The sequence below is a fragment of the Azolla caroliniana genome, unplaced genomic scaffold (assembly GCF_043228905.1).
Source record: "Azolla caroliniana isolate FFs.n. ecotype wild unplaced genomic scaffold, voAzoCaro1.0.p SCAF_11, whole genome shotgun sequence".
In the NCBI taxonomy this organism is placed as follows: Eukaryota; Viridiplantae; Streptophyta; class Polypodiopsida; order Salviniales; family Salviniaceae; genus Azolla; species Azolla caroliniana.
In genome coordinates, this window is record NW_028230446.1 from 20202601 (window position 1) to 20214622 (window position 12022).

The 12022-nt window shown below is 36.1% G+C and overlaps 2 protein-coding genes across 2 annotated transcripts; one reads left to right on the forward strand and one right to left on the reverse strand.

Annotated features, from left to right (window-relative positions):
- Positions 1-607: 607 nt before the first annotated feature.
- BRK1 (BRICK1) lies at positions 608-1833 on the forward strand. Its single transcript, XM_087326684.1, has 2 exons — positions 608-781; positions 1392-1833. The coding sequence occupies exons 1-2, from the start codon at positions 658-660 to the stop codon at positions 1517-1519; spliced, it is 252 nt and encodes an 83-aa protein (XP_087182810.1). The 5' UTR covers positions 608-657; the 3' UTR covers positions 1520-1833.
- Positions 1834-4958: 3125 nt separating this feature from the next.
- LOC147858408 (CBL-interacting serine/threonine-protein kinase 9-like) lies at positions 4959-10034 on the reverse strand. The gene is made up of 14 exons (XM_087327255.1): positions 9779-10034; positions 8900-8962; positions 8548-8619; positions 8263-8370; positions 8080-8160; positions 7796-7849; positions 7579-7704; positions 7305-7394; positions 7068-7190; positions 6715-6834; positions 6233-6346; positions 5833-5889; positions 5667-5741; positions 4959-5546 (listed from the first exon to the last, which is right to left on the reverse strand). The coding sequence occupies exons 1-14, from the start codon at positions 10004-10006 to the stop codon at positions 5478-5480; spliced, it is 1380 nt and encodes a 459-aa protein (XP_087183381.1). The 5' UTR covers positions 10007-10034; the 3' UTR covers positions 4959-5477.
- Between the last annotated feature and the right edge of the window lie 1988 nt (positions 10035-12022).

Genomic DNA, 12022 nt, shown 5'->3' on the forward strand with positions numbered 1-12022 from the left:
CTCTCTCTCTCTCTCTCTCTCTCTCACACACACACACACATTGGGGAAGAATTTAAAGATGTGCTTATTTCACTTTATTCATGAAAGGATAGCCAAATCGAGATATATATTAACCTATGGAGCTACATGGTAATAAAAAAGGAGTATTATATATCAAGCAATCTGGAGTACGAAAGTAACATATGACACTCTTGATTCACCATGTTGTGGGGTCACCATTACTAATCATTCTTTGCTTTGGTTGTTCAGCTTGGTGCATGATCGTGATCCTTCAAGATATTTGGTTCAACGTAGAAACACATGGTTATGAAATCCATGGATATGACCCATGGAAATGAGACCAATGTCTCCAAGTTTAGAAAATATGAACACTAAGAAAAGTGTAGCGACCACATGACAAGAGAGCATTTTGATGGTCTCGCTCTCTCAATCGAGTGTCAAGTGGAGTCTAGCCAAGGGACAGTTATTTCCATTTCATATATTCTTGAATGTTAAGTCAAGCCAAAATCATTTCATTTCTTGTTTGTACGTCAAAGTCAAGTCAAGCAATTTCATTTCTTCTGTTTATGTTACTCTGAACTTTGAAGTAAAAAGTCAAGTTTTTTCTCTTCCCCCTTTCTGCTTGTTTCTTTTCTTCTTTTTTCCTTCAGAGCTTCCATGTCTGCGAACAGTGAAACTGTGCGGATGAAGCTTGCTGTGCAGGCGGACTGGGACAACAAGCACTTCTCCAATTCTCTCTCTCTGCACGTCAAGCGCCTCTTCGAGTTCGTTCTGCAGTTCGGTAGTGACCTCTCTATCTCCCCCCCCCCTATTGTTTCATTTATTGGAAAACTAGAAAACCCTAGATCTATTCAAATAATTGCTCGTTTTGAGTCGCGCATTGCTCTTTGAACCAGATCGTTTTCTTTTCTCGTAGCAGATTTTCTTCTTCTTCTTCTTCTTCTTCTCTCTCTCTCTCTGTCGGTGAATCCAGTTCCATCGGTTAGACGTCTGGAAACCTAGCTTTGGTCATGAATGATTGTCTCTTGCATTCTAATGTTCATTTTAGAAGCATTCGCTCATTTTTTTCTTGTAATGTAGCGTTCATTCTTCTAAATATTTTTCTTTCTTGTGATGCCTCTTTTGTTCTTTATTGAACAGATCCTTCTTTTTTGTTGTGCACGGGTCTGCATTTCTCGTTTTCGATCAATCTGTTGTAGTATATAACGCTGTTCTGTAATGCACCATTCTTTTTCATGTAATGGATCAGTCGTTCTTTTTTGTGACAGATCTCCTTTGTTTTGTGATAGCCGTTCTTCCATCCTTTCTTCAGATGGATCGTTCTTTATTTATTCTTTCTCATGATGTATTCTTTCTTATGATGGATCTGACTGTGTTTTGTTTTCTGTCAGAGTCTACCACCAGAGGTAAACTTGCCAAGCTAAACGAGAAGTTGACGCTTATAGAGAGACAGCTCGAGTTTCTCGAAGCTCAAGCCAGCTCTGCAAATGAAGGATTCATAGGAGAAAGAGAAGAATGAGAATAATTTTTCTCGTCTCCGTTTTCCTTGCTCACGTTTTACCTGGTAAGCAGAACTTCTTGGGCTCCTGTCACGGAAAACCATTTACATCCTTACGAGTGAAATAATATGGTTTGAGTCTCGGTATCGTGTGCGCATAGCTAGTTCTCCATTTATATTATCCATCATGGTACAGTTCTTACTGACCAGAATGTATTGATTGTTATCAGGAACAATAATGTTTCTGCCAATCTTTTGTTGTATCAGATAGCCTACGGTTTTGCCTTTGTTGTGGACAGTATTGATCATGGTATAAAATGACTATCTTACTGTCATTATTAGTATGTTTTGATAGCGTTTCTGTAAGCACACTGCAAGTAAATGATTATGTTCGGATGAATTTAGTATTAAAAGGTCCATTACGAACATCTCTAGTAATCATCTGTCTGTCATAATACAGCTTTTCTGGTTCTCTGAGCATACATCCTACAAGTCAAAAGGTTATGCTTTGTTTCCTGCAATTTTGAAAGGGCTATTATGAGATCTCTAGTAATGATCCAACTTGATACATTTCTCATGGTGATTATCATCAGGATTGATAGTGCTGTGTATCAATGTTATATTGTGTCATTGCCGGTGCTTTGTTGCAAACTTCCTGAAAAATGAGTGCAATTTTTGTCACCGTAGTTTGGTGTTAGATTTCAACCAAATTATTTCATTGATTCAATCGTATGATGGGGTGTCATCCCACAATCTGTATGTGTTGCAAAACTGAAGTAACAGGGTTACATTAAAAATGTGGACACAGTTTCTAATGAATGTTATGTGTTATGTACTACAAACATGAGTTCAAATGTTTGACGTTGAATTATTGTACTGCATAGTTTTACAATATATGATGATTAGATAATTTATTTGCTTCCTTTATGTTCTTCCTGCAGCTAATTTACCTTTTCCTGAGATGTAAATAGATGTGATAGTATTGTTGCTTCAAGGAACTGAATGCAGTAAAATTGCTTCTACATAAAGCTATTTCACAGTTGCTTGCTGGTTTGCTTAAACCTAACCATTACACACGATGCCCTCAAAAGTCAGTCTGGGGATGATAATAGCACAATAAACTGTGGGCAATTGTACGTGCATAATTTGTCCACTGTAGATTTTTGAGCCAACTAATTTATGTAGAGGCATTGCCAATGACTTTGCATATTCAAATCCACAAATTGGATTAGTGTGTTAGTAGTTTGAGATGCAGGAATAAACTTATATAAAATAAATCCTCAATATGATGATGATAACATTATGTAGTGGAAGCCAAAAGCTTGCTTAGACCTATCTTCTAGGGTGTATTTGTAACTTATGTAAGGCCTCTTCTAGATGGACACAAGGCACAAATGGTTTAAGAGATCGAATGAGGGGTCACAAGTGGTCACACTACTTGAGCTACACATAGACAATTTGCTAATGATGAAAATTCAATCATCCAATGTGTTATCTATTACACTCACAATGATCTTACCATAAAATGGAACGAGAATGCTCACTCATATTTTTAAAAAATTCAAGGGAATACATTCCCATGTCATCCAAACCTAAGAAGGAATTTTCTTTCCATCTCACTCAATAGTCATGATATTGAATGGAGCAAAAAAGAAGAATAGCTTGAGCAATACCGCATCAACATGGTTTGTCCAATCAAGAACCCAAAGACGATAATATGAGATGTTTACAATTGCCATCCAATACTTCCCACAACCAATCATCCTATGCAGCAATTATGTTCAACTTGGGAATACCATCCTCTTAAGCACACATGTACTTACAAATATGTACGCATCTGTGCTCTCTACGCAGGTGCGTTACATGCAATGTTATTTATTAAACTCATAACCCCCATGTGGTTTATTTGAGACGCATTGAAATAATATTTTGGATCCCATCGGTTCTCTTACAGGCCTCTCAAGAACTTTAATACACGCCTGCATCATCATCTCTCTCTGCCTTCCCTCTCTCCCTCTGGCCCAAGCTTGGGAGAGAGAAAAAAGGGATGGAGTGAAAGAGATTGAGGTTCAAGTGCAAGAGGAAGATTTAAAGAGAAGAAAGATAGATGGGATGACATGAACTTTTGAGCTACTCCTACATTAAGTGAGAAGCTCAAGCAAACATGTCGCTTTTTACATTACTTTCAGGATGAAAGCGATAAAGGCATTATTGGTATAGCATTGTGGATGAAGAGTCCAAACATATTGCAAAACCTGCCCTTTAAAAGAGTTTCAACACAAGTTGAATTTGAGCAATTCAACACTGTTTTGGAGACAACCAATGGCACATGATTGCAAACAAATTATTTTAGAAGAAGGGATTTTATTATCCTTATCTTGATGTGAAGCATAACCTATGTGACAATATTGAAACATTTCCATGCAGTATGTGGAATTGATGAGAGAGGGAGTTTAAACTCTTTAGAGACTTGCATACTTTTCATGTAGCACGTGTGAAATCAATGAGGCAAAGAGAGAGAGCCGGTCAGTCCTTTAGTTGAGATACTTATGTGAACTATTTTAAGACTTAGGTTGCTAATCCAAGGCACTGATGTGGAATGTCGTTCTGGAAGTACTGTTTTGATTGAACTTACAACCTTATGTTGACAGCAAAATACTTCACCCATATAAGAGAGAGGGGGGGGCAATGAATAGCGTTCATATCCTAGAGAGCATACATATGAGGTTCAGAGATGAGTCTTCAGGATGTATTGAACATGAAGGTGCGAGATGTTAGTCCATTGTAAAGGATGTAATAACACTGCTATAATTTTCTTTGTTAGTGTTAGTATGAGGTTAAAATTAATTACCAATTGTTAAGTCAATTGATTAGTCAAATGTTTCAACAATTAAATCAAGCTAGCTTCAATTATTGATAATTATTACCCTCGAGATGGTATCAAAACAAAATTTTACACCGTGTCAAAGGGTATGTTTGTCAACTCACCCTACTCTGGTGAAGCGGCACCCATTAAAATCTTACAGTACGCCATATATCTCATGACCATAACAAGAAGATCACTTCATCATGGTATAGACCTGTCTGTTTGCTCCCTAGGTTGATGAAAACCATTACTAACATTATACAAATTTCAACCATCGTAGCAGAGGCACAAATCATTGGCACTTGCCATTATCTAGTTTTTCTAACAATCACAGTTATATCTGTACATACATTTACGAGTACTACAACAGCAAGGATTCCACCATTACAGATACGTAGATTTCTAGAAGATTCCAATAGATCTTTCAAATCCCATGTGAAACTTAACAAGAATACTAGTATCCCACAAATTGGAACACTCATAGCAGAACCACACATCTTTCAAATTTCGATATTTCGATAGAAATGGAATTTTGGAAACAAACAAATCACAAATGTTTAGAGATTTGGCTGTATTTGCAATTAAATAATAATGAAGTACCAAAAATTATAAATTGCTTTAGGTTTCTTTGCAAAGTCCAAACAAAAATGAGGAGACTTCCGTACCCCATTTCAACTCCATAAATATTAAAAAATTGATCTACTTTCCAAGTCATTCCTTTAAGCTTAAGGAGAATATGTACATATTATATACAAGTCCTAGATTGATGATTAGGGTCACCTACCTATAGGATTCAACTAAATACCTCAATACTTTTACATATAGAAGTTAATGATCTCTTCACTCTTTTTTCTATAATCTGGAGTATGGCTGAAACCATCTTCCAAATACACCGAACCCAAGTGTTGGTACCGAGTGTCCAATTCTGTTGTGCAATGTACTGTTTTAGAAAGAATAAAACAGTTGTATGTTTTCGTTTTTTGATCCAATTGGAATTGATTCTCCAGTGCATAACATACATTTTCCCTTCTCTACAGCTCCATGTATGCAGATACAATCATTGTATCACAGAGTTGGTACCAGTGCCCCAAATAGTATTTTGTTGCAATTTTCTTATCCATCCATATCCACTTCACTATTCCACACTATGTCCTTCAGACCCGTCCGAAAATTCTCACAAAACTACATCATTCAGGGTAAACACTAAAAATCAAAAAGTTCCATTTCACAAAAGGGTGCACTATATATGCAAATATATTTACAGCTGTGATTATATTATTATATATCATATAATTCACATACCTTATGATACTCCAAGGTATCTCCGTCAGCCTTTCTTACTTCAACCATGAAGAGTGTAGGTGCAACCTCGAAGACCTATTTAAATAACAAGTTACTTAAAATAAAAAAAGAAGAATTTGAGAATTGTATTGTAATTAATACCCCAAAATGGTGTATTAATAAATACCTCGGTTGCAATGGATAGATGACCTTTCCTACCGGTTTCTGCCCCTTTAAATTTCATCTGATAGCAAATCGTGCTATTAGTATATCATCCACAAGCATTATAATCTAGCATAAAATAAAGACAATTTACATGGCAGTGAGGGGAGGCCTACTACAATGAAATCTTACAAAATTAGGGTAAGTTGTACGACATACAATATACCCTCTTTACCGTGATTAGGTATATCATGGACCCTTTAAACTTGATAAAGTATTGTCTCTAGTACAACGGACTAAGTCATTCACTGACAATATACCCTCTTTATCTTGATTAGGAATATACAGTCTCTTATACAAGGACCCTTTGACTTCACATACTGTAACGAATGTCTCATCATCAACTATTTTACTGGAGACTTTACCTTGTAGTTTTGTTTTTGTACATTAAAACCAAGCGGCTTTGCAGTTTCCTCCATCTTTGATATTATCTCTGGTGCAGGATGTTTTGATGTAAACCGACTCTCTTGTTTCGGCTCCTATATACAACAATGAATTTTATTAATAATGATGCTTTGCAAAAGGTGTATGCATTCTATAGGCATGTGTATGTATGCACAGACATGGGAATCTATTAATAATGATACTTTGCAAGGATAAAGGTATGTATACGCCAGGCATGTATATGTATATAATTTGTGTAAATTTGGATATATACTATAGGTGATGGTGTGTATATGTAGAGACAGGTATATGTACATGTATAACAAATTTGAATATATAAATATATATATATATACTTATTTATTCATTCATTTAATTATTTATCTATGCATGTATATAGAGTACACATCCCCACAAATTTCAACCCAAAGAAAAAAGACCACTAAATGATTCTCAAGAGAACCTGCTTCTTTTCAAATAATCCTGATAGATTCAACCCTTTGTTTAAAGAGATGAGCTCAAATGCATTCAATAATGTCGGCTTGGAACTCTTCAGCTCTTTTTGTTCCGTAACCAGGCATTCCTGAATACATCAAAGAGAAGGCAAACAAGTTAATAAAATAAATAGGAATTTAAGTTATTCTGTTACTTTTTCTGCAAATTTGAAATCTGTTATTAAATTCCTACGGAAAAATAAAGTTACATTGTTATAATTATAATTATTGTTCTCCCAAGTCATTTCAATGTATACCTAGGAAAAAAATAACAATGTTAAGAAGGTATAGGATTGGGAAAGCCAAAGAAACCAGAGCTTACAGTCGATTCACTAAACACGGCATTGACATCATCTAGGTTAATATTCTGAGTCACCGCCTGCTTTTCAGGTTTGTAGCCTTTTCGAAACCATGGATCTTCAAGTATTTGTGGGATTGTAATTCGCTGAAAAAACAAATCAATGCATGTAGTCTAATAAGATAAATTGAAATGAACTTTATCTTTTATAGAAAAAAATAAAGCAAGATTTGACTAAATGGAGCAAAATTTGTCTTCTACATGTTTCGGATTTGGCGTTAAGATCCTTGAGATCAATCTCTTTGCTCCACTGGAGAACCACGATGGACATGTAAACTCTCCTTTGTAGACCTAAAAGGATAAAACAATAAACAACTGTTTTTATATATAAATTGGGAAAGATGCAACAGATCAGGACACGTATTAAATGAGGGTTTTTATATATAAATTGGGAAAGATGAAACAGATCAGGATACATAAATCCTCCATACTTGAAAATAAAAAATATGTCTCATAATAATATTGATGGAAATACCTTTTTATATAGGTTAAGAAGATTTTTGTCTTCAAATGGTAAGTATCCAGCCATTAGAACAAACAGAACCACTCCACAGGACCATAGATCAGCTTTTGCCCCATCATATCCTCTATCAACTATAACCTGAAAATACACCGCATCGCAGGAAATCCAAAGAAAATATAAGAAAAAATTATATGAGTTTCCAGAAACAGATCTATGTTCATTCTTATACCTCTGGTGCAACATAATTGGGTGTACCACAAGTAGTATGAAGCAGTCCATCTTCCTGTTAAAATAATGTATTTGAGTAAAAAATGTACATAGATGAATGCACTATATAACCAATCTAGTGACTAGATATTACGGAGAGAATACAATTATGAAAAGATTTACTCATTAGTCGAAAGAAGTTCTATTACATCTAATATGCACTAATGTTAAGTTAGTCATTAGATTTGTTATGGGTATGTTAATAATAGATCTAATATTTCACACCATATTTATTTTCGTTCTTACCCTGCATTGCTGTGGCAAAGCACTGAGACCAAAATCTGAAATTTTCAAATTCCCTTTGGAATCCAAAAGTAGATTTTCAGGCTGTAGACAGAAAGAAAAATTAAATCATAAGTAAAAAATGAGGGACTACAAGCTGATATTAGAATGTTTCGAAAAACCCAAGCCAAAAAATTATGGACGAACCTTAAGATCTCTGTGGAAAACCCCTCTACTATGGCAATAATCCACAGCATTTATCAATTGATGGAAGTATTTCCTAGCTTCATCTTCCTTAAGCTTCCCATGACGATTCTGTTATATCAGACATCTTCAATGGTTATATAAGAAAAGATGAATAAATATGCAACTATCCATATTAAAAACAATTTGCTAAAGAATAACTTGACAGGATTAATTTCATTACCAAACATATCAAAATAAAGATTAAGAATTTGGAGTAAAAGAGAAAGACAAGAGAATTTTACTAACAATTCTATTGAAAAGCTCGCCTCCAGTCACATATTCCATGACCACATAGATCTTCGTTTTACTTGCCATCACCTGAAACCCATCATTGATTACATTTTGGTAATATATTTAAGGAAATAACATTTTCGACAAGCATCTTTCCTAAATAAAAAAGGAGTCGAAAAAGCATCATAGATCACATTTAGGTCCATACTTAAGGAAATAACATATTAGACAAAGATCTTCCCTACATAGGAAAAGAGAGCATTTTCCCTATGTATTCTGTTTCTAGATCCCAACAACAGTTGGGTGCATACATGAATGAATGTGCGCATAAATGGAAGGGAAATAAGCAACCAAAACAGTGGCCAACCTCAAATAGCTGCACTACATTGGGATGCTTCACTAATCTCATGGTAGATATTTCTCTTTTGATCTGCACATACGAAAACAACAATAGGTGATTTGTGGTTAGAATTGACGAGATGGGATTCTTGAAAGGAAAATAGTCATATTTCTTGAAACGAAATCTAAAACTTGACTTTCAAAAGAGTATGAATTGGCTTCATAGAAGAGTGTCAAGAAAGACCATCATCCAGATCAAAGATGGAGCGCAGACATATACAACCAGAGTCTTAACAAGCCCATCAGAGAGAAAGATAACCGACTTAATACATGTGTATATCATAATGTGTACATCAGACATACAGCAAAAAACTCGTCTTGAAACGGCATATCAAAGACAGACACAGTGAATTTACATAGAAACAGTGTATTAGAACTTCAACTTGGCATGACTACTAACTAGCACATGGAGACGCCATATATAGTACATATGTATACAATATACAGCATGTTATGCATCGTCTTAAAGAACATAGCCATCAAGGAGACGGATGGTGAATATAGGAGGACCTATGATAAAAAAGAAAATATAATTAAAAACAGGAGTTCTAACGAAACACATCAGGGTGGCAGATAGATAAAAATTCAAGCAAAACAGAAATAGAGTCGTTAAGAAGAAGACAATTGGGGGTAAAATAGGAATGGGTATACAAATATAAAGACTAATCATAACCGAGTCTTGAGGGCATTGGAGTGAAAGAGAGTAAGGTATGCACACATATACGGGTATGCATATGAACAGACAGAAACATTAAATGTAGTGTGTGTCTGTATGTGATTTGAGGAAACTGAGAAACAGAATGAGAGAGGGAGAAGAAGGAGAAGAAGGAGAAAGAGAAGGGAGAACCTGTTCGACCATCTTGTCTTTGAAGATCTTTTGCTTGTCAAGGATCTTGATGGCAACATGAAGGCCAGTGACCTTGTGCTTGGCATGCTTCACCTTTGCAAAGTTGCCTTCCCCTAGCACCCTCCCCATCTCGTACATCCCCACTATATTCCGCACGCCCGAATTGGATGACCCTCCATCGCCACTACTACCACCGCTACCGCTACTCCTGTCACTGCTACTACTCATCTGGCCAAGCCGGAATTTGATGGTGACGAGGATGAGGGAGGAACGCAACACACTTACTGACTGATAATGGTGAGGGAGCTAAACACAAGAGAGAATACTGTTGTTTATAGTATTTAAGGCGAGATCCAGAAGCGGAGAAGAAGAAGAACAGCAGTGGAGAAGAAAAGAGGGAATGGAAATTGTAGTGTGGGAGAGAGAGAGAGAGAGACAGAGGCAAGAGGACTCTTATCCTCCGTTTGCTCTTTCCCCTGTTCTCCACCAGGCTCTCAGAGCCAGAGAAACAGAGAGAGAGAGAGAGAGAGAGAGGAAACGTTTGTGTTTTTGTTGTTATATACAGGATTAGAAGCTTTTTGCGCTTTCTTCTCCACCGACTGATCTCATCTACTAACTACTACATACTACATACTACATACATACTCACTGACTCTTCTCTCCGTCTCTCAATCAATTTGAGTATACATATGAGCATATAACAAACATACTGACGGCAGAGAGAGAGAGAGAGAGAGAGAGAGAGAGAGAGAGAGAGAGAGAGAGAGGTATATATGTCGTTATGAGAAGCTAGAAGAAGGAAGGAGAAGAGGAAGCATGTGGAGAGAGAGAGAGAGCCATAACAAAAGAAACATCCACCTCACCAAACAGTAGTCGAGAAGTATGTGTGTGTGGCAGAGTGGAGCAAGTGGCATCGATTTAGTCGTCTTTTTGATACCCTGCCCCCACCGGGCCCCCACCCCATCCCTCCCCCCTCTCGACTCATGTTTTGATGTTTCGACATATAGTTCTCTCGCCAATTGGTATAACAGTTTAGCAAAAGGTTGAGATCATTCGCTTTATATGTTAATATAATATCATGGTAGTTGTAGTGCATGAAACAATAAGGATTCTAGATAGAGCCCACAGCTTGTAGGTGGTGTTGATTGATAACCTAAATAAATAGCTTACTACTAGTAGGGGTAACTCCCACTCCAACAATCTCTCTCTCTCTCTCTCCACTAAAGATAGAGGAGAAAGAAACAACCAAGGTCTCATCTTTGTCTTTGTCTATTTCTTTTTTTTAGTCAAAGTAGTTTCTATGTTAAAGTAGTGTGACAATTACAAAAAATTATCGATGCCCCCCTATTGTAATAGTGAGGATCTTATGGCTATGTATATTATACCCTCGAAGGTTTTGTAACACTAGATCACATAACAACTCATCCAATCGAGCCATACACCCTTATATATATCTAAGGTAGTGAAACACTACCTTATATAATGGGTTGGGTGAAGCTTTGGCTCCTTGGAGCAAAAACCACTAAAAGGGACATAACCACCGAAATGGCTTTAGCAATAATGCATGCTTATATCCTCATTGATCACTCGAGAAAAAAAAGTCCTATCTAAAATGAATCAATGTTTTAAATCCACAACCAAAGGCGAACTACCCACCAGAGAAACACATTTGCACTAAATGGAATATGAGATTGTCACCCTACATCAAACTCCCAATGCCGTCATTAGATACATTTGACAATGTGCCATGCAGGCAATACCTCGATCACTAATCAAGCTCTGTCTTCAATTAGATTATGGTATGCATCAATAGTGTTCTTATTTGTCTTATCGCCTCCTTATATTGAGTTTTTTTGAGACAAATAGACAAAAAGGTAGATAGTTACATAGTTACAAACTTACATAGTCACATAGTGTAGATACATGTGTATACATACATTACAATATTTTTGTGTCTTTCGAATAACTCTCTTGAGTTACCTACTGCCTAAATATCATCACATCTTTTTCTTTTGTTCTACTTACTTTTTGTCTTCGCTCCTAGATATGTGTTTTGAATGGGTGTGTACCAAAAGGAGAAAGCATATTCCTTTCCTCATATTCCATTCACATCTAAAATTATGTATCCTACAATAACAAATAACATCACATTTGTAGCACATTAATATTTTAGAATCATATACACAATATGCATAGAATACTCTTGAAGAAAACAAAAAACTCTCATGATATAAACGTAATGAT

Coding starts and splice junctions, on each gene's coding strand:
- BRK1 (XM_087326684.1), top strand. CDS start 658: ATGTCTGCGAACAGTGAAACTGTGCGGATGAAGCTTGCTGTGCAGGCG. Junction 782..1,391: donor CGAGTTCGTTCTGCAGTTCG/GTAGTGACCTCT, acceptor GTTTTCTGTCAG/AGTCTACCACCAGAGGTAAA.
- LOC147858408 (XM_087327255.1), bottom strand. CDS start 10,006: ATGAGTAGTAGCAGTGACAGGAGTAGCGGTAGCGGTGGTAGTAGTGGC. Junction 7,191..7,304: donor TAACGCCAAATCCGAAACAT/GTAGAAGACAAA, acceptor TTGTTTTTTCAG/CGAATTACAATCCCACAAAT. Junction 5,547..5,666: donor ATACCTTGGAGTATCATAAG/GTATGTGAATTA, acceptor TGAATGATGTAG/TTTTGTGAGAATTTTCGGAC.